Source organism: Anas acuta, chromosome 18 (assembly GCF_963932015.1).
Source record: "Anas acuta chromosome 18, bAnaAcu1.1, whole genome shotgun sequence".
NCBI classification, from domain to species: Eukaryota; Metazoa; Chordata; class Aves; order Anseriformes; family Anatidae; genus Anas; species Anas acuta.
This window is the reverse complement of record NC_088996.1, coordinates 6935525-6958708: the sequence shown is the minus strand read 5'-3', so window position 1 is coordinate 6958708 and position 23184 is coordinate 6935525. Positions and strand designations below refer to the sequence as shown.

Sequence of the window (23184 nt, the reverse complement as noted above, 5' to 3'; positions counted from 1 at the left end):
CAGAAAAGGCCTCATTTACACCTTCCTTTACAGGAAGTTGTTATAGCCTACATCAGCTAAGAACACTAAAAACATCCAGCGCAAACAGCAGCTTCACAGCCATGTCAGCTGGCCTGATGCGAGTGTGCTTGTCATCATCCTGACATGCAACAGAGCAAATGAGACTACATAGCTATGGAATCGCCTCTGGCAATGAAATGAGAAAGCTGTACATATTAACCTCTGGCAGAAAAAGCAGATAAGCTCAGAGTGGACAGACTACAAATGTGTCTGTAGCAGAGACACTCTCCCTTCCCAACAAACTTTAGAACAGCTACGCTATTCAGGAAGATAAAGAGGCACAAGAGGTTTTGTTTACAGTCCAAGACAATTATGTCTTGGTTTACTGGAGAACGATCTCAAAATACTTGAAGATATTGCATGTTCAGATGTTGCATCTCTGACTACAGACAGGAAGGCAAAAGCAGCTGAAATAATCTGGGGCGTATACATAACAACCTTTTGTGCATCAGAGGAACAATATGGTTTCCTGAATCCGATATGCAAACATTGGAAGGAAGAATGTGTTTGCCTGTACTGTTTGTTTTATCTTCTATTTGTGATTTCTCAGAACTGGATTTAAGAAAGTAAGATTGGACTTTGTTTTCCTACACTGAAAAACTGCCACAAACAGGACCCAACTTATACTTGTGTCACAACAATACTATTCCAATTGGGTGCTCAGATGTTTTGGGAATCTTAGAAGGCCTTTAGCTCCCAACAAGAAGCAGAAAACAAGTCATTTTTACTATCAAGTACTAAAAATTCTACTTAGATTATTTCAGCAAGCCAGGACCTCAAAAATGTTTTTGCCTCAATCTACTCTAGAACATACACAGAAAAAATAAATTTTAATATTACTGGGAATTGATTTTATTTTTTTTTTGAGGGGGGGAGGGTATTACCTTTTTCACAGCTGTAGGGCTGCTGTCTGCACTGAGGACTGGACTACCTGATGGGCTTTTCTTTTCTTGTGGAACACACTTCGCCATGTAAATATTGTAGTCCAGAAGCATTTTCTGCCGCACATTGCCAGCCAGTTCCTTGTGCTTAGGCTGGGACGCAATTTCTTCCGCACTGCCCTTGCTGCTGCTACGACTGTGTGTAAGAACTCCAGACTGGCTATCTGTTCTACTGTGTGTTGGCAAGATCCCTAAAACAAGAAGAATAATATTCATTAAACAGAAAAATAATCTGACAGTCGAATAGTAGAGTGCATGATCAAACACTTACAGGAAGAAAATTAGCTTGCAGATATAATTTATTCTGAGAAAAGACCCAAGTAGTGCTTTCTCATATTGAAGGGTAAAAGTAAATTCCACAACTCTGTATTTAGCTGGTCTTAAACCCAAGTTAGTCAATATTTGGCAAGACTCAGCACTCAGGAGGACGTATGACTGGAAAATCAGCTGATCAATACCACGTTTAAATATGGACACACACACATACAACATATGGCAGAATTCCCAACAGCTCTGCTACAGAATGCCTAAAATAAAAGTCAGGTGATTAAAACACACCTATAACTAATGTAAGTTTAATTATAGACTGTTACAATTAAAAAAGACTGTCAAAAGCATGTAACTATTAGAATTCTAATTATACATTAATTTTGCATTTGCATTTCAAGAAGCTATGGACCAGAAATAATTATGTTAACCTTTAAAAAGCTTCTCAGAGAAAAGATAGAGAAAGAAAAGCATTAGTCATTCAGATTTTAAATCATAGCAGAGGATGGCTTAAAATTAGTATCTCAAATATTTCATCAATATGATGGAATATCTGATATGTTTGTTGGTTCAGATATGTATTAGGATGGGTCTTTGTATTTAAACACAAAAACATGTTTTACTGTGACATTAACCCATGAGAAAGCATTTTAGTCTTTTCGGGAGACTGGAGTAGAAGGATAGATGGAGAAGGAAGAATGGGTAATAAGAGAACTGAGTCTAATACTAATACTGCAAATGTTGACATCAGTTTCAGCACTAGACAGTAAAAACAGTTGAGGGCATACAGGCAAGAGAATAATCAAAGGCCAAGATAAGAAGCTTGAGTGTCTTTGGTAATACTTGTCTGTTAAAATCACTATAGCCCCGCAGTAGATGCAACTACCACTATGAAAACAACTTTGGTTTGTTTCTTTTAATAGACAATTTTACTAGGAAAAAAGGTTATGAATACCTGGCTTGTTCCCACACAAACTGGATGGTTTCTTTGCTTCAGACTTCAGCTTGGATGCTAGAAGGAACCTATGGAACCATTCCTCCTTCTCCCTACCAGTCCTTCCAAAGAGATAAAGCACTTGATCCTTTTGGCTAGTGCACTTTGCTCCATCATGAGGTTTCTTGGATTCCTCATTGTTCAAGTCCACTTTCTCAGCAGATAACTTTTCCTCTGCATTCTCTTTATCAGACTGGGCTTTAGCCATGAAGTCATCCTGTCTAGCAAGTTCAATGCAAATAGGGTACTTTTTATTCCAAATTCGTTTTCGTGCCAGACCCTTGGGAACCAGGGAAATCTGAAGGACAAATGAGAGAGTTAAATTCACTTATTTTTCAGTTGTATCTTCTATGTTTCTGTAGTCACACGTATAACATGGGAATGTGAAAGATACCAATCCCACACTAGATCTGCTCAGTTTAATTGTCTCTTAGCCTATATACGCTTGTTGTCCAATTCAACAGGTCTTTTGGGAGCCATGGTGTTAGAATTAAAAGCAAGGACCACTCAAGCAGCTTAGACTTCCACCATCTTGTGGATTTAGAAACTCAGTTTTCATTTAAAGGATTTTATTCTCACAGTTACACAGAAAATTTTGAAAAACAAGAACCTTATTTCTGTGAGCACTAAGTAACAAGAACTGGAAAAAAAACTTGGAGAACACATTCAAGGCACTTGGCACTTCCGCAACCAGTTGGGAGGGCGGCAGGGAATGAAGGAAGTTTTTCCTTGGTGTTTTGTTGGTCATTCTCTCCCTCTAATTCCCACAGTTTCTTCCTACATCTATACTGCTAAGGCCCTCTACTCAAGTAGCATGCCATAAAAAAAATAATTAATAACAACGTATTGATGTGTTACTTAATATAACGTCCATGGCATCGACTTTACATGGAACCTGCTCACAGATTTGAGGAAAGCAACTAACATGTAGGAAAACTGTCCCAGCATTAGTCTTGATGCAAACTTCCAATTGCAAAAATCCTGACCTCCTTCCCTAGACTGCAGGTACCAACAGCAAATCACGTCTGTTCCAGTCACCTCTCACTCGCCTCTTTTACACTCATATACAACCTATGTTCCCTCTTCAAGAGAAATGCAGGTGTCTGAACTGCCTTGGGATAATGACAACCAAAGATTATGCATTTTGGTGTAAGCTTCAAAACAGTCATGAAGTAATCTAACATATAGGGAACAATTCCCTAACCTTTTTTTTGAACTGACAGAGGAAAAATCACGCTTTTCCTTTGCTGTGTAAACAGGTAATTTTTTCTAAATCCTGCTCAGTTTTGTTTACACAATGACAGCACAAGAAACCAGAGGAATCAAAAAAGAAGTTTTGAAGTATCCTCTGTTAAAATCAGAAAAGTAAGGCACACTCACCTTGCTCTCTGTAAGTTCATAAATTTTCTGGCTGACATACGTGACTTCAGGCTTTGGCTCATTGTACACAGCCCTTCTAGAAATATTTTTATTGGGTTTTGAAAGTCTTAAGGTGCTTCCTTCAAGTCGCACATAGACTGAGTGAGTCAACGTAGCATGGTATGTTTCTGGATCATAATTATAAATTTCATTCATCCATCCCTAGAGAAGAAAACACTCATTAACAGGCTTTTAAGCTGCTGAGAAAAAAAAAAAAAAAAAGTACAGCATGTACATAAAAGTTCAAAAGTTGTAAGTAATTATCCAAGCTTTTGCCAAACTCATGTCACTTATTGCACAAATAAATACAACAGAGCAGTAAATACAGTAAATGAGGTAGCACCAAACTGACAGAGCAGGAGGTGAGGACTGTATCCCGAGCACACAATCTGGTTTTCTGGGCTAGTCGTTCTGCATGAGCAGCAGTGCTCTCTCTCTTCACCTTTCTGAAATGCTGTGAGAGTTGCAGACACGGGCTTGCCGGGGAAAGCCACAAGCCAGCCACAAGGCATGGACATGCTGCAGAGCGCTTTGTGCTGTCTGCTTACACAAAGCACGGACATTTTAATCGCCAACAATCAAGGCAGAGCAAACAGCCTGCTGATAGACAACGCTGACTTTTCATCGCCAACAATCATGGACTACAATGGAGTTTGCTTTAACACACCACCGCTGTTCAACATTGTTTAACATGTTGTGTAGCTGCACTGTTACAACACACAAGTCATACATGTGGATTAAATTCTATTTATTTCTGTGAAGTAAAAAAAAAAACACAAAAACACACAGAAAACAATGAACAAACCCTGCTGTGACCAGGCTGTAGGTATGGGGTTCTAACCACAGATGGGATGTTACCCCTAACATCTGGTTACAGGAAGCACAAGATAACTGGGGCAGAACACAAGCCGGAATACTCATTCAGAGAAGACAAATCTTCCTTCTCTTAACCCGCCAAACAACATACTTTGATAATGACTTCTACCTGCTCATCCAAACCTTAATTCTGCAGACTCAGTGTTCATTAACACCAACAGACAGTGAAAGAGGTGGACTTCAACAGACATTCTCTAGAGCATGAAGTGAAATGGCATCTTCACCCACACCTCGGTGCTGCTGGCAGGTGGCAGAATGGGGAACTGAACGGGTGATCGGGCATGCTTCAAAACAGCAGCAAAGTTCTAGCTACATGCAAAACATCCCAGTATTACTGCCGCATTTTAACTTCTTCAATAAGTTTCCACCCACACACTAAAAAGCAAAATTTATTGTAATGCTCATTTGCTCCAGTGCCATACAATTCCTCAAAGCAGACAGCATGCCCTGTTGTAGATGCCATAGCAACAGTAGCATCTATGTTTTGCTTACTCCACCATCTAGTTCTATTTTCACTGTAAATCCAAAAAAAACTCCTAGATCAATTATCATTCTTTTTATGTTCAGGAAAGATTAAGTCATTCATCTCTGCTCAGCTCCAAGCTGTCTCTTTATTAACAGCAATATCAATACTTGCTCTCTGAAGAAGCTTTGTGTCTGATTGTTTGCTTACACTGGGTTATATACAACAACCATATAGGAAACACAACGCATTAGGAAGGGTTTTCTATAAACCATCAAGGTTCTGCACAGCACGGCTGCTGTTTGTTTGAGCATATCCTATTTCCTTCCTAGAAATTATTAGTCAAGACATCTTTGAGCAGACAGCAATTAACTTTCAGCCAGGAACTCCAGCTGGACTTACTGAAGCACAAGGACATCAAGTGACTTGCCTAGAGCCACTATGAGCCATCCGCTCTGTGCAGAACTGAAACATCCATATGGCTGGCAGACCTCTGGAGATACTCCCACCTGCCCCCCAGATCAGATCTCTCAGCTATTTCTAGCTCAGACAACAAAATCTGGAGGCCTGCGGCCAGGCAAATGCAGAGGAAAGTTTGTTGCCTTAAAAATTTGCCACCCCCTCCTGCAATGAAGTTCTACTGAAAAGGACACAAATGGCACAAAGAGGAAGGAATGCACAGAAGGGGCTCTTACTATGAAGCTTAGCCACACAAGCCACTTTTATAACTGTAATAAGCTATAATGTTATTTTCAGTAGGAGGGTTGGAAACCTCCCTGTATGTATGGTACCCAAAAAGGAAGGGGAAAATACCCCAAAGTTTCTTTAACATCCTGCATGAGATGGAAGCAGCTGAGCTCTCCAACACCAGCACTTGAGCTGAGCAGAGGACGTGTAGCACGAAGACAACACCCGATTTACACATCGTTCTCGACTACCACAGCACCATATCAAGAAGTGAAAACCCATCAAAATCCAAAGCTTGAAAGATGAAAAGCTGGGATTTGAGACAAGATGAACACCTTTGCACACGCACCAGGTTCAGTGAATGCCCTGTAGGAAAGGGGGCTGAACTGATCCAGCATGTCATCCACTACGCCAGCACCCGTCCTATCCAGCTTCCTGCTGTTACAGTGCCAGTACCAGCCTTTCTGCCAGAAGATTTCCTGACACTACATAATTAAACAGCACTCTTGAGGATTCTCTGCCTCCTTAGTGTGTAAATTCTCCCTTCTGTTTTGGCATTTGGGAGCCCTGGAAATTCCCACCTGCTTTTCTGATCCCTGCCACGCGCCCACGCCTTCCACTTCAAGCAAATGGAGCAGCTCTATCATCTGCCAAACACACAGTTCTCCCCACTGCTGCCTCCCCTGCTCACTGAACTTAACCAACCAAGTGCTGCTCCTCACAGCACGCCCCTGATAGTTAGCTCTGAAGAACCACTTCAAGACTCAATGACAACTTCCAGCTGCCTAAGGCACAGAGTTCAAAACCTAGGACCAATGCGAAGTAAATGCAGTTCCTGCCTTAAACAGCAACCTGCGGGGTGATTTCTATACAAGGAGATGACTGCTTCACACATTTGAGGCATGGATCTAAAAAAAAGATACAGGACATTAAATCGGGGGGTTTTCTTCTTCCAGACAGCAACTTGTCAACAGTCAGTATGAAAGAGATCCTGCATTATTACAAGCCCTCCCTATACAGTTTCCTAATTTTGAAGGATGGGCTCTTTCCTTTTTCCATTCAACTTCCAAGTTGTTTTGTAACACGCAGAAACATAGTATGGTTAGAGGGGAATGCTAATAACTCAACAAGTGATGTTCACTGTTAATGAATATGAAAACACGGGCCAGACGCAGCAATATTTGTCCCATCCATCTAACAGTGTTAAGGGGGATGACACCATCTGCCTTCTCATTTTCAGCATTCTTCATTTTTGTACAGTAAATTCTTTCACTTAGAATAAAAAAACATTTTGCTAAGGTTATCTAAGAAGCTTCCAAATTCATTCCAAGTCCTCATATTTTAAGAATAATTTAACAGAAATGCACCCACCCCTCTCTTTGCAAAAACAAATTGAAATGAAAGCACCACAATCCAAATAAGCCATTTTGCAATGCCTCTAAACAGAGAAGTTATGTTATCATCATGTACCGGCAATGGGCAAATTTTCCCAAACTACTGAAGCAACAATGGATTTCCTTGTGTAGGAGAGGAGAGACTGTATGATGTTTTTTTCATCCCAGCAAAGTTGTTAAAAATAAGAAATTTAGTAATTCAGGGAGGACAATGACCACAGTCATATGCTAGTCCGCAGCTGCTTGCCCTTTACACTGGTCCTGTGATCTCCAGTTGTAAAGGTCAGCAGTTGCTGCGAATTCACAGCCGAAACTAGGCGAAAGTGCCTCCCGCTCAGTTTAGTAGCTAACCTGAAAGAAGCAGCTGGTTAAAATATTGGGAGGCAGGGCTTTTATAACAAAGGTCGTGGATATCACTAAAAAACACAGACGCACTAACAGGATCTGGCCCCATTGTTAGAAAGTGGAGACTGAAATTCTGGCTTTCAAATGGCACTAAGTCATCTGTCAGAGCAGCGCCACCAACTACTGCAGCCCTCCGGGGAACGCAGGCGGCTCTGCAACGCCAGCGCCCCCATAAAATGCCTTGAAAAGGTCTAAAACATCTCACTTTTCTGCTTTCATACCTCTAGGCTGCAAATTGTTCAAATTGCAGTCTGACAGAGTAATTCATGCGACTAAGCAGGGCAGAGTCAGGCCCTGTATCAGCCTATTTCAGGTTATTTAGTTGAAGGCCTCAGGCACACTACAGCCTCATCCGAGCGGGGAGAATCGCAAAAGGCAGCCTTACACAGGGCCTGGGGACACAGACCAGGTCTGCCAGGGAATAACACACACCTGAAGCCCCTTATTGCTATGATATATCCAAAAACATACATAAAAGTACCTGCCAACTTCACAGTAAGAGCCCAAGTCTGGATATAACTGCCCCCAGAGCTTCTTAGTGATATTAACAGATTACTTATCAGTCAGTATCATTAAACATCACCACCAAATGCTCCAGCATGGAAATTCAGATGCTTTTCAGACCAATGAAATCACACTAATTATGTGAGTCTCTCCTATTACCACTATTTTACAACGATGCAATAGTATTTTGCTTGATAAACGGGGCAGAACACAATGCACAATTTGAGCTTCTGCTGACGTGGAATAAAAGGTATAAAACAGGCACAAGTTTCCACCGCCTTAACTGAAAAATACATTTGTCTGCCAGAGGCAACTCAAACATGAAATCTCTCAAGTGATACTCAGGAACAGTATGCTGGTAAAAAGCCTTCTCTTTCTGCACAGCCGGGGTGCTAAATGCAGGCACTGCCAACGCGGTCTTCTCCTGAAAGTTCTTCCTAATGGAAAAGGTAAATTTATCATTTCCATTTCAGCTGTTACTTAAAACCTTTTGTATCAGCCAGCACAACACAAGGGAACATGCATTTTGAAACGCCAATAAGGAAGTCAGAAAAGCCTAATGCATTATAAAATAAAATCAGCAAACTGTGGACAAAGGCAGAAAAAAATAAAAGGCAAGGGAAGCTAGAGAACTGAGTACCACGGGAATGAAAGGGCAAGAAAATAAGCACTGAAACAGGCATTTTCTGGTCTTGTTCTCCCCCACTATCAAAGTCATTAGAATGAAATAAACATAACAAGCATACAAACTGGGGAAAAAAAGGAACTTTGACTCCAATCAACTGAAGCACACACTAACCACCACAGTGTTTTATTCTTTCGTATTGCAAAGGAACAATTTGCAGGGAGAAAGCACTCATGTTCAGGTATTCTGGCAATTGTTGAGGGGAATTTTCCACCTGATCTTGAAATTCAAGGAAAACACAAACTTCTCAGACAATATTTACACGGGAGAGCGTGCGCACATACCTGTGCAAAAATAGCTTGACAGCACTTGGGCAGAATCCCAACTTTTAGAGCCCTGCAAAGGGATCTTGCTTACAGCTTTTGTCATACTGGCACGAAAGCAGTTCAGGCCAGAATACAAGACTAACAACTTCTTAAGAAAGCATCTTCACACAAGAGTACCAAGTTTGATTTTCCCATATCCGTGTGAGTTTTGTTAAAGATTAAATCTTTCTCCCATTTTGCAGAGGATCTAAACCACCCATTGCTCATTTTGACAGAGAAAAATTGAAAATACTTGTATGAAGGAGGAATAACTTGGGATCTCCTAAATCATATTATATTGTTCCATTGCAATATGGGTACTGCGCTGTTTTTTAAACTCCTGAACGATCAAAAAGCCCTTTTATAGGTCTTTACATATTAAAGACAATTACTTTGTGTTCACAAGCACAAAAAATACTCATCAGGTCACACAAAACAGTAATCTACATTCATACAGACTCCTCTACTCAGTGCATTCCTTGCCTGTAGCCTTCCCTTCAAACATATCTCCTGGATAAAAGCATTAAAACATAGTTTAAAGGTTCCTGCTAACATCTCAAAGAGCTGGCTTAGTAGCAGCCAATGATTACCGGGATCTTTACCAGCTTTCACGTTATCAGGTCTCAGCACCCAATTAAAAAGGACAGAACTGAAAATTTGTTAAGATTGGTACGTGTAAGCAGAGGGTATATCAAATGGGCAGAGAGGAGCGTTCAGTCTGCATTCACAACAACAAATTAAAGACTACAACTCATTCCAGTCAAGAAAATTAAAGAACACCAAGACAGCATCAGGGCTAAGCATGCAACTGCTGCCTGTACCCAGCAAAAACTGGCTTTTATACCCCATTGCTCCAACTTTTCAGTTACCTAAAGATACACGAGATTTATTATTAAAACACAAACTACAGATTCTACAGCATATAACCAATATCACATGGACTTCAGTCCATGCAACCTTTGTGTTGTCACACTACTGAAGGTGCACCTCCAGAAAGCACAGGATGGATTTAATATTTACACAAATACAAGAAAGCATTCAAAAAAACTCAGAGAAACAAACGATACCAAGTGAAAGCAGTGCAACTATCATTTTGAAATTCTCCTTCTAAACATTAGAAACTAGCATGTGCTTTACCGTCTATTTTTTCTCATTAGGAAAATATTATTTTAATCCATCAGAGATGTAGATAGGAGAGGTAGGACGGGAGCAGGAAGAAACACAAAGCACCTCACGCAACTAGAGTGGTTGTACAGATCACAACTAGACAGACAGCAACGTGCCAGACACATGGAAGCAACAGCAACTCACAGAGTCTGGACAAGAGGAGATGGGGAACGGCCAAGGGGAGGGAGAAGAAATTTTTTAAGAGCTTCATTTAGAAGCCAGCTTTCAAGCACACATTATACTGAAATGTAATCCAGATTATACAGTACAACATCCAGGATATCATCGTGCAGAGCCAGAGACATCATAACATGCAAATACGCCCCTTTCATTACTCGTTCCTCCTCCCATTCTAATCAGCTACTGTTTGTGGAGAATCCGTATGCTCTCTGACAATCTGTGCTTTACGTGAATGCAGCACTCTTGGAGCTTCTCAGACTGAATGGACAAGACAAACTATTGCCTAGACAGTAAAATACCCCAGGAACAGAATACATCTCCCAAAATACTGCTTCAAGCACTAATGTTATTTTACACACTGAACTCTGACACTACTTGCTCTCGGTATTTGACTGGGATCATGTCAAATCCATCACCAAAACAACTTTCTCTTTTAGTTTTGAAGCAATTCTGTTTTTCTGCTAATCCTTAAGGACACTGAAATCTTACATTTTCTTGGATACTAAACCATTTTAGTATCTGCCTGCCAAAGCCACGTGAACCTGAAACAATACTCTAACCACAGTTGGTGATAATTCAGCTCACTCACACCTTTAGAATATCTGGTTTACTGCTTCGACACAAAATAATGCATAGTGATAAAATGCCATGACCTCACCTTCAGTATTTCAGGTTCTTTGATGTCCAGAGCTCCTGTATTCCACTGCTTTTTCATACTTCCATGCAATTTGAGATATTCGTGAGTACGTGGAATAAGCAGCCAAATCACACAGACAGCTGTCATAAATCCAAGGGCCATTCCAAACAAGAGTCCACTTAAGTAGCCAGGGAGAGGGATAATAAAGTAAGCATAGACTAACAGTGTTAAGAAGTATAAAGTTTTCACTGGTATTTTAGGTTGTTGCACATCCAGACTGGTTTCATCTTCACTACTGAGCATAGTACCGTTTTCCTCAGTCATCTCAGGATCGAGCAAAGTTTCAGTAGGTTTATCAGTTTTGCTTTCATCCTCTATCAAGGAAAAGTCTTCAGAATAAAGTTCACAAAACTCCTCATCCTCTCTGCTTGCTAGTGCAGACAATGAACATTTTTCAAGTACGAGTGAAGTTTTCGAACTTACGTCCTTCGTGTTTGCAGACTGAGAGCTTTTGGTCTCTGCCTCTTTTGTGTGTTCCTCGGCTGTTTTTGACTGTTCGTTCTTACTCAGGTTAGAGTCACTACCATAGAAGTCCCCTTCAGAATCACATTCTTCTTCCTTAATGCTGTAGTTGTTATTGCTTTCCAAATGGCCATTCAAACTGGAAAGGTTTGAGAGTTCTGAAGCACTTGAAGATAAGGCTTTGGGCCTGTGGCTACTACTTTCATCACCCATTATTTTACTGAGCAGCTGAAAAGGCTCACAGATGACTTCAGAAAGGCGTCTTTTAGTGTCTTCAATTTTAGCCTCCATTTCAGGTACTTTAAAAAAGGAACGAGTGTCAGAGGGAGATGTTAATGGAGATGAGGGGGCAGTTTTAGAATCACCACCTGTAGCTCGAGGTTGAGTGAACTGTTTGAACAGATGCAAGTTCAGTTTTGAGTCTGGCGGTCTGTAAGACACAGCTTCAGATTCTTGTTTAGAAGTGTCCGTAGACAGAGATTTCACTAAGGTTTTCATTAACTGTCTATGTCTCATCGGTGGGGTTGGTTCTTTTGGTTCCACATCTGTTGAAAGGGACTTGACTAAACCCTTAAAAGGTTTTGAACTAGAAACTGTGGACGATGCACTAGAGCAGACAACTGATCTGGAAGGAGATGAGGATGGGGAAGACGACAAGCTGGCTTTCTGTTCCACAGATGGTGACGCACCTGGTAAGCTAGACGTGTGACATGAATGTGATGAGGGAGACAGGACTAGTGGCACTGCACTGAATACGTGAGATGCAGAAGGAGAATCCAGCAGCTTTACACTGTCTGCCGTTGGCAGAACTGCAGGTGATGAGGACAGTAGAGATGCAGAGTTGGCCATGTTAAGCGAGGTAGCTGAACCAGAAAAATCATGGCCGGTATGCTCAAAGCAGAGGTCTTCCTTGGCTTCAAGTGCTGTTACAATGCTTTGGTCATCTAGTTCCTCATCAAAAAATTCTTTAAACTCCTCTTCCTCCTCTTCTTCCTCCTTCCCAAATGCAGAGAAATGAATAGTGATGGTTTCTCGGGAGACAGATCGTTGGACCTGCACTTTTGGTGCTGACTGCTTTGAGGACATTTCACCAGTTTTCTCTGCATGGCTACTGTTCTGACTTGTCATTGCAGGTCCCAGAGACGTGTCTGAGTCTGTGAAGAAAATGTAAAACCATGTTAAATTTTTTATTTTCCTCTCAAGCACCCATATTTTCAAGCGTTAAGCCAAACACAAGAGAGGTTACATGCAACAGGTCACTGTTTTAGAAAACTAAAACACTCTGAACATTTTTCATCTCAGTGGGTTTAAAATTGTCTAGTCAAATTATAGCCCGTTACTAAAGAAATTGACTGTAGATACATTTATTACATTCTTACAGCAAAACTGCTAGCAACAAAAGGACACTCAGTAGAGGAAATGTTCTCACTGATAGAACATCACTTTTTGAAAATGCTGATCTCTGATCAGTTCGGTGCACGTCAGCTGTTTTTACAATAGATAAACTAATATACCCACATTGTACATCAGTTATAGCTACACAGTATTTCAAGCATTTTATCAACCCCTGAAAGTGGACTTAGACTACATTTTCATGTAAAGCAGATAGGCAAGTCAAGGTACTGGTGACCATACTCAAAGATAGACCAGGAATTAAAAGATTAGCTCTGCCCTTCTGGCTGTGAAGCAGCACTTTATCTCCATTGTCAAGACAGCAAGTTTACCACGTTAGTAACTGAATTATTTTTCAGGAGCTGTTAAAATGCTGTAATCAAACTGTCACACTGAATTAACGAGAGGCCTTTGCTGATGTTTAAAGAGCTGTTCAGAAGAATGATTATGTAGTGGTGAAGAGATGTACCCTTCACAAACAGCAGAGGTACTGAAGATTGCATTATCCAACAAGCCAGTGCCACCTGTTTGTCATCACCTTTCCACTAAAGGTTGTAGCCCTTTACAGCCACTAGTGGAGTTGTTCATGTAAACACTTCTTATGCTGTCAGTAAAATGAGCTGGGTTAAACATTTTATAATAACAGATCTTTGCTAACTGGCTCATCCAGTCACACTGGATCAGAAGACAGTATCTATCCACAACTTCCTACTCAGCATGGTTTTCCTTTTTATGGCTCCTAAATTGTTGACTAGTTGATTTCTTGCTTCTTCTAGCACTTGCATGCTTTCCAGTAAGGTTATACAGAAGGAGTTGGCTTCTGTCCTGCAAACCCTTCAAAAAGTTAGTTTTGGTTTTGATTCAGTTCTGCTACATCCATCAGGGAGGCAGCAGGGGCACAAACAAGAATAAGCTTTCAGAACCCAGTCACACTTTCGCTTGCCACCTAAAGAGACAAAATTCTGCCTCAAGATCAGATTCTGGCTCCCAGCTTTTACTGTGGAACTGTTCTGCCACTGATGAAGATGTTCCTCCGGCCCACTTACGACTCAACAGATCGTCAGCTTCCTGCCACTTCTGTGGGTCAAGTAGTTGCTTACCCAGACAGTAAGAACTGTCAGTTATTCAGAAGTTTAGAGATATTACACATATGACCAATAAATGCATAACTCGGTGAATTCTAAAGTTAGTGAGAAACCTAAGTCTTCCATTTCCTGGCTGGACCAGCACACCAGGGATCCGCCAGCACACACAGCCCACGCTTCCTATAGACACAGCTCCATTTCACGTCGGTCAGACAGCAGACTTCTTTTTTAAAGACAAATGAACCAAGTTTATTTTGGGGAGTTAAAAAAAAAAAAAAAAACAAAAAACAAACACACACCACAACACTGGACAAGATACTCCATTTCTATTTGCCTAATGCTGGATCATCAGCTCTTGCATGTCTCTAGCATTTTGTGCTAGTGGTGAAACCGCAGCACTGGCAAATCAAAATTCTGAAAGGACAAAAAATACTCACACGTCTTCCAGGTGATTCAGCCATTACAACACTACACACTACAGAAGGAGGAAAAAACACACACTCTAGGCTTGCACTTGCATATGATGCTACTGCCATCGGCACAAAATGGCTGACCCTTTCTTTTTTGCCCCCGCTCAGCAGAGTACTAATGTGTTACTTTTAAATCAGATACAAATTCACTGTTTTGCTTTGATCTTTAGCACACTACGTTTACACTGTACAGTTAATTACCTTGTGTTTAAACACCAGTTGCCGTGCTGTGCTAATGCAGTGCTAATTACCTGAAACAGATGAAGTTTACTTGCACAGACCAAATGTACGGAAAAAAGATTTTGCTGCTTCCTGAACAAGCAAGATTGTTTTACATCATGATTAACTAGTTATCGCAGAAAGGAAGGAAATTCTTTGTTAGACAATATTTCTCTACCCTTAAACATGTTTCCATAACATGAATTATGTATTATGAAAGCACATACTTAAATCAACACCATCAACAGGGCAGCAGGAGAAAACTAACATAACCCAACCACACTTGCACTCTGACATCCTCAGCCCATGACTGAGAGGGGTAAGTGTAGCATCCAATGCCCTCAACAGCTGGTCCAAGTGGCATTTCAATTGAGGAGAGTGGTTTGCAGGAATGACCACTTCTATTTGGGCAAATAAGTGATTTTTAACCTTGTGTGATCTTGCTGGTACTTTATAAATCAACCCTCATTGCTTCCACTTTTGATTATCCCTCAGTTCCCTCCCGAGCTGTTTAAAAGTGCTGCCTCCTGCCCACGGTCCCAGCAGCCCTTCTGAAGGGGCACAACTCCAAACCGACCATTTGCAGATCACAGATACTTACAGGAATGTATTTTGCCATTGATCCTTCTTTTTAAAGCTACCCTATGCCCATCTCCCCTGCTGCCTTCTTAGTTTTTGTTGTTGATTTTAAATATGCACGGTATCAGTTTTATTTACGGAGCAGTCAGTCCTGAATACACCTTAGATCCTCAGGCTTCAAACAATTCAAAACATGAACTTTTACCTGTAAGGACAGGAGGCTGATAAGAAAAGTCCTTTCCCCACAAAAGCCAGAACTTCGTATGCTTTTGCAGGGTGGAATGAGAGCGCCGTGCAACTAACTACTGCTGCTTCCACTTGTGAATTAACCACCTGTACTCCCACCATGGGGCGAACAGCAACAGGCCCTGGTCCTTGCTCACTGGCATTATCTCCACAGTGCTGCCACAGCCGGCAGCAGGAAGCTGAGCCAAGAGCACACGCATGCTACCTGGGAATAGGAGAATTTTCTGTTGAGCCCTTCCCCACTGAGCCGGGATGCTGTGCGGTGCAGTAGCTGAGGATGTACTTTCCGCTCGGCTGCCAACACATCGCCACCACGCCGTGATTCACCTGCTGACGAACAGGAACACCCAGGGAGAGACCAGGTGTTGGGCAGCGCTTGGTCGACTTAGGCCACGACACCTTTTAAAAGCCTTGCAACACTGCTCTTAGCGACACCAGGAATGACTAATTGGGATGCCTGCTAATGAGGGAGCATTTCTGTATTTGTCTCATAGCACCCCCACCCCCAGTTCACCTTATGGTCTTGCACATGTCACAGAAAGGGCTCAACAGAATCAGCTTTGACAACTCCCTTTCAAAGACAGGAAGAGGAAAAAGCATCAGATATTTTTGTCTTCAAGATCCTGGGGGTGGCAGGGTAGGGAGAGTTTATAGAAATAGCCAAGCACTCCAGCAATCTGCTTTTGCCCAACAGCACTCGGCTTTCCCCAGAACTGGCAATCCCTTTTCCCTGCAGCAGACAAACATAAAACCCATCCTCCTTCACCTGAGCCCTAGAAACCATCGACTCTATCACTGAGAACACATGCAGCACAGCAGCAGCAGTCTATTGGCTTCCCCTACACAGATAGGGGACATAAATCATTCCCTTATTTACTGCATAAGAAGTATTATGGGACTGAAGAAATCCATCTTTTGCTTCACAAAATCATGTTTTTTAAAAGCCTGGGAGAGAAAGTTATTTATGGTACTACTACTTGTCCAAAAGGCTTGCTTACCTTAATTACCTGTACTGGTGTTTACCATTGTGTATGACATATCTACAATGTGTGTTTATATCCATTCTGCTTTCTAACAAAGAGACGAACAATTTGTTCAGCAGAAGCCTTTCTGCCAAAGGAAACATTCAGAAGCTACAGCTTTTCCAGCAAGCCACAGGAAAGCTCAATCCACAGTGCAGGTAGAAGAGATCTCAAAAAAATCCTGCATTAATTTTGCTAGCACATGACTTCTGGCTATGGTAGTGGAAATTTTAGAACTCATTTTTTGATTCTGCATTACTGGTGGGCAGGGCTAGGTTTCAACCTGGGATGTATTCCTTTGGTTGCAACCACAGCATTGGGGGTAGGGAGCACACACAGAAAGCAGGATAAGGCTTGCAAAGCAGATTACACTGAAAAGAAGACTAAAGCACTGGACCTTCCCTGCTGATTAGAGGGATATCAGCAATCAGAAGATTCATGGAATATATGTGTATGTATAAAGAATAGAATATGATGTTCAAAATAAGTCTGCTTTTCTCCTGTCTGCAGACTAGGATGCAATTTGGGTGCATCCAGGATGTTTACCTCGGCATTCACTCCCTCTCATGGCTCACAACCCCATGGTGCTCAAAGCACACCACAACACGTCTGCTCACCTTGTCAGGCAAACTCTGATGCACATACCAACTAGCAATAACAACACTTTAAGCAATTCACGGGTTCAAATGCCTTCTACTTAAATCTTTTGCATCACAAGAGGGACTAGGTTTTATCACTTTGAAGTCCATGGGTAAAAAAAAACAAAACACAAAAACAAACAATAAAACAAACAATATCCAGTCCCCTTCCAGGTATTGAGAATAGACTGGGATTTACTTCTGTTTGCATGTGCTTTCAGAGCTCACAAATTAGAATAACCGTCACATATTTACCTCAGGTCAAAGTTGCACGTACCACAAGTATTCTACCCACCCCATACATGTTTCAACTGAGTCACATTTAGGAATTACCTAAGGGAAATTCAGAAGAGCAATTCAAAGTTTTTTGTAATCCTTCAGTTGGAGAAACAGAACAGATTGGGTAACTGAATTCACACATATTGCAACAGGCCAATAATTCCAGTCACACTGTTGTAACTTAATGCAACATCCACCCAAGGGGGAAAGGGCATCCCCTATCAGGAGAACACATACAGAAAAACTCGTAGCAAGGTTCAAAACCTGGCAGAGTATTTGGGGCTGCTAAACACAGATCAGAAAAAAAAGTGCTTTATACAAAACAGGAATTTATTTCCTGCTGAGTAAAAAGCCTTACAGGTTATTAAAAACATTTTAATACTTTTCCCTTTATCTATTAGTTGCATCAGAAGAACAAGCCCTAAATGCTACCCAGGAAGCCACTAATTTGACTTCATGCCGATTGCCACCACAGTTCAAAGGGAAAAATGCTTCCAACTGGTCACGCTTCTGCTTTCACCCACAATCCTGTGCCACCACTCTTTCAAGAGGCAAACCTCTTGGGAAATTACCATCTCCTAGGCTGAGGAAAAATGTGGCTCTTCTTTAGGACTGACATAGATCTTTTTTTTCTTTTGGGTTACGCAGTAGTCATTTCCAAGCTTCAACTTGTACATAGGGAAATCATACACTAAATCTACTCTTCATTTGGGTAGCAAGGAGCAGTGAATTTGTTTGAGACTATCTTTGCAACAGCTACTTGTGACAGAATTGCTACGGAAGATGTTACATTAATATAGGACAGGACGACTCCAATGCATTAAGCCACGGGTCCTAAACCAGGCTAGAAGCATGCCAAATGTCTCCCAGTTCAAGAATACCTACCTGCACAAGCCAATTTGAACCAAGATACCTATTTGCTCTCAGAAATTACAAATTCCAGCTGATTTAATAGAGACTTAGCCAGTATCTTCCTTCAAACACTGAGTGATATGGGAGAATTGTTGCTATTCTTTAAACTCACTTAAAATAAATAACAAAACTCACCGCCTGACAAAATTCCTTCTATTAAGAGCTAGAAGTCTTCATTTCAGGTCCTTCAAAACAAAGCCACATGTATTAATGAGCCTATCTGTTACAGTATTGATTTAGGCAACATTTTAAATCAGAAGCTTACACCTCCAATAATCTTACACCACTACTTTGCCACAGAAGTAGCCTCAGAAGCCAATTCCAGTGTATTTAGTCCAGAATGATCTCACTGAAGTGGAGATCGCAGCTCATGGGACTTTATCTGCCACATAAATTTCATCTCATTGAACACATTTATACCATAAGAGACAAAACAGGATACAAAAAAAAAAAACAAATTTCAATACCCTTTCCTATCCCCGTTCAAGTTTCTTATTATCACAAATGAAATTCCTCTGGAATCTCAATGAGTTAAAGGAGTAATAGGTATTAACCATGGAATACATTAACATACACTAGTCATTAATTTTAAATGAACTACACAAAAACCATTGGTAATTACCATCACCCGATCGCCCTGTGAAATTGGTGTGTCAGGGATCTGGTTACCCAGCCTGATGGTAGCACTTTAAAGCTCACCATCCAACAGGAGCAAGAAAAAAGTTTGTGCACCTGGATTTGAGATATAAAAGGAAAAAAAAACAGAGGAACAAAATAATTGTAAAATCTTTATACGGAAAATCTGGAGTTACAGATAGGGAAAGACAAACTTGCAAGAAGCACAGAAATGAGGAATTTGATATCAATCAAGTAACGTTAGAACACAGGCCAATGTGTTCTACAGGAGCCAACACTAGGATCACAGCAAATACTTCACACAGGCAGTGCCACCCTCTATACACTACATATACACTACTGTATACATACACATCTTCCATAGCATGTACCTCTAGCAGAAGTCAAACAGATTAGTTAAAACAGGTAAAATACCTCTACGAGGAGTTCTTCCTGAGCCTCATAAAAGAAGGATTACGTTTCTGTGCAAATGCATTGACGATTAGAAAAATCCAAGTTAAATAATCATTGTTTAGCTATGTTCAGGAATACCTGAAATCTTGCTTAGGACCTTTCACTTATAACAAGAACTATAAATCTACCAGAGGTACAAGAGGGGTTGTTTACCGAAATCTAAGATAGAAAGGTCAAATAAAAATGGCAATGGCAAATAAATAGTCTTTTAAAAATCCCAGTAATTTTGAAGACAAGCAATATTAAAAAACTCCTTACTACGTGCTCGTATCTAAAATGCTTCAAAAATGATAAAACGAAAACCTGTTAGATGTTAGCCAAGTGGGTCTATTTCTATCTTAACATTTTCCCCAAAGACCTAAGAAAGGTCAGCTACCACATTAGTTTTTCTGCCTTCAACAAAAGATTACTTATTATTCCTTCCCATTCTCCTTCCATGACACATCACTTGCACCAAGGACTTCATAAAGCTGCACTAGAGTTTAATTTTGACAAAAAAGCAAGCAGTTAAAGGTTGTCCAAAAAAAAAAAAAAAAAAAACAAAAAACAACTTGTCTTTTCTGAAGACTAAAGTGAAATAATTTAAAAGAAATTGAACATTTCCCCTAGTAGGAAAAAAAGAGAAGTTGATCCAAAAAGAGAAAATACGCAATAAATCAGTGGGTGGAGAAGAGTCACTGTAATTTACAACTTATTGCAATACTTATTCTTTTTAAAAACAAGAACATACAGAACACAGAAGCATGAAGAGCTTACTACAAACAGAATGAATTGCAATTGCAGGACAGCAGAGACTCATCCCTTCCACCCGTGGGCAAAACCATGTCTGTTCTGCTGGGCTTCAGAGGCAAGCCACAGTCTGCAGCCAACAAAGTAACTCCCATCAGCACCAGATTAAGAACAGGGGCAGCAGCAAATCTGCCAAAGCATGAGACCCAGAACGAGCTGGGAAACCATGCCTCTGGCAGTTAGCACAGTGCTTTTAAGTCCCCAGAGCTGGGAGCTGAGGTCTGTCAACACAGAGGCAAGGAGGACTTCTGCAGCTCTACCGATCCGATGACATGTCTAGGCAGAGGCTGCTGCCTTACCATCATCTTAACGTAGCATTTTCCAATTGCTACAGGTGAAATATTACTTTGCAACAGAACTGCTTCTCTGAAATTCCAAGAAGTCAGAAGAGGCACAGAGGGAGCGTCTGTAGTGTCAGACGCACGTTGAGCCCGCAATCTGGTTCTTCACATGCAGCTCTTCAAGAAGTCTTTTACACACAAATCTCCAACACTTCAGTGAGATAAATATGTATTATCCTCCCTTCAAAACTGTGCAGAATACAAAAAGCCCTCCTACACGAGTTCAGAGATGCTCAATGGAGCTGTGTGCTGAAACCTTCAGAAAACATTCCCACCAAGCACAATTCCAACACAACCTCTGCTGACATTTCCTCACCAGAAACGATGCTCCTGGTGAAGCTCCAGTACACTGAGTGTTATACCTGTTAGTCAAGCACTTGGAAAAGAACGGCTGTAGTATCTGGAAGTTGCTGTTACCATACAGTCATCGAGTAAACTATGATTTTATTTTTAACAGATTCCTCATACTTTCAAAACCACTTTCTCTGCTCTTTGTGTAGATGCAAATTGCCAGGAAGCATATTTTCACTGAAGGTTTACTCCTAGTTCGCACAAAGAACAAATAAAAAAATCTAGCACATTATACTTTCTCCATTCATGTCCTCTTCTCCTATGAACTACTTCATTCTTGTTTCTCAAACACTCATAATTGCAAGCAACACAAAGCATCTTTTCCATCCAAAAGATGGAAATTTTCTGGTATAATTGTTCATTATACCAGAGTCAACTCACGATTTAACAGTTCACAGGCACCTTATACTAGCTCATTCCCTCAACAGAAAAAAAATAATAAAAAAAAATAAAATAAATCACACAACCAAATCCCCCTTCCAACACAGGTTTTGGAGATTTAGTCAATAGTAATATCACATATAGCTATCTTAAAAAAGGATATTCAAATACTTATTTTTCCAGGTAACTAGTTGCTGGGATCAAAATTAACCCCCCAAAAAACTAATTTGGTCATGAGTGAGAAGAGAAGCACCCCAGAAAAGTAAAGATTTAGAGACTTTGATCTGAAAACTCCTGCAGCAATGGATTTAGAAATAAACGTATTAGAAACAGAACACGCACCAAGAGAGAGGGGTCAGCTTCTGGCACAGCTTTTTCCAAAGCCAGCTTTTTCCACTTAGGAGAGCAGTTGTTTCAACTCTTTTCTCTTCTCTTATACTACCTGGCTGAAGCAGCCTCTTCAGGGTCACCCTGCCAAGCCAAAATAATCCACCAGTCCCTTAACAATTCTGAGCAATAAACAAACAACTGCTGCATCTGTTCTCTTCTAAAAGGGAGGAGAGAACAAATCAGAATTACCTGGCGCTGTAGAATGTCTGCATCTTTACAGAAAATTTGTTCATTATTAAAGAAAAAAAATCAAAAAGAGACCTACACCCCTCAAAAAATTACATCTGATTGAGAAGGCAAACAGTGAGGTACAATACTATGCAATGAAGCATTGTAAGTCTCTCCTTGTCTCTGTGGAGAGAAAAAAAAAGAATCAACTCCTCATTAATCTGATGAAAGATTATCTAAAACCTCTTTGGATTAGTCCACAGTTGAAAATGTTGTCCACATCACTGATTAAATTAAAGGTCACTATAAAAAAAACTTTAGGGGAAATTTTGACTAAGTGACTTATAGAAAAGCATGTTTCCAAAACAAAGAAAGACAAGCTGCCCTAAATCCTAAATTAAAAATGACTTATCAGAATTGTGTTAGACTCATTTTTCCCAACAATTCAAATGCGCATTAATAAGTACAATTTCATGCAGGTATCAAGTGAGTGTTCAGGAACCTCGTTACATTTACATACACTTCATTATGTTGTATACCCACATTATATCAAACTAAAACTCGTGTCTTGTTAGGATGCTTCTCCTAAAAGGACTTTTGTGAGGTGTTATGTTCTTGAACTTCTTTATTGTTTCCCTCCTCCCCACAAAAGCCCTGAAAATGGCAAAATACAAGTAAGCACAAACATAAGATACATCTAGACAAGACAGATGCATTAACACACAATTCTACACTAAGTGACACCACTCCACTCGATCAGGACATCCAAGAGCCAGGTAACAGAAAAACTAATTCAAGCTTTAATCATTACATTGAAGATTAGGGTGGTTGGAGGGGAGGAGAACACAAAAACACCCCACAGGCTTTCAGTCAATGTTCACAGCAACTGCAAAATTAAAAGAGTCATCACATGCCTTCGTAAGAGAACAGCAGAAAGGACCACATTAAAAATAAATATCTGTCCACATTAAGCTAGACACAGATGAGCAATGCCAATTAATAACTTGAAGTCTGGGTCTTCATATAAGATGTAGTTATGAAAGATCATTGAAAAAAGGAATGGAATTTACAGATTGGCAAACTGTACCCCATAGCTATCTAAAGACATTATTTTTTGCACTGAATTTTTAATGATTCATAAAACCATACATTTCAGATCTACAAGCTTTATTCTGACTTCATGTTTTGCAGAGGACTAACAGCAGAACCAGTGCTTTAGGGCTTTGTTATCATAAGAATGTAGTACACAGTCATTTTTCTTTATTACTCAGAGATGCTTTCAAAATTAGAGACAAGAGGTTCTCAGGTTCAACTAAATAGCACTAAC

General features: G+C 40.5%; 1 protein-coding gene across 5 annotated transcripts in view; it reads right to left on the bottom strand.

Annotated features, from left to right (window-relative positions):
- TEX2 (testis expressed 2) overlaps nt 1–23184 on the bottom strand; it is a 49247-nt gene that overhangs the window by 13832 nt on the left and 12231 nt on the right. For 4 of the 5 annotated variants that reach the window (XM_068655036.1, XM_068655035.1, XM_068655034.1 and 1 more), the window contains exons 2-5: nt 11006–12660; nt 3643–3843; nt 2224–2560; nt 945–1192 (exon numbers count right to left, since the gene is read on the bottom strand). In XM_068655036.1, the coding sequence (XP_068511137.1) occupies nt 945–1192; nt 2224–2560; nt 3643–3843; nt 11006–12634 (2415 nt within the window). In that variant the 5' untranslated portion in view covers nt 12635–12660. Of the gene's footprint in view, nt 1–944; nt 1193–2223; nt 2561–3642; nt 3844–11005; nt 12661–14654; nt 14705–15702; nt 15780–23184 lie in introns of those variants that run through there. The other variant, XM_068655037.1, reaches the window with a different exon arrangement.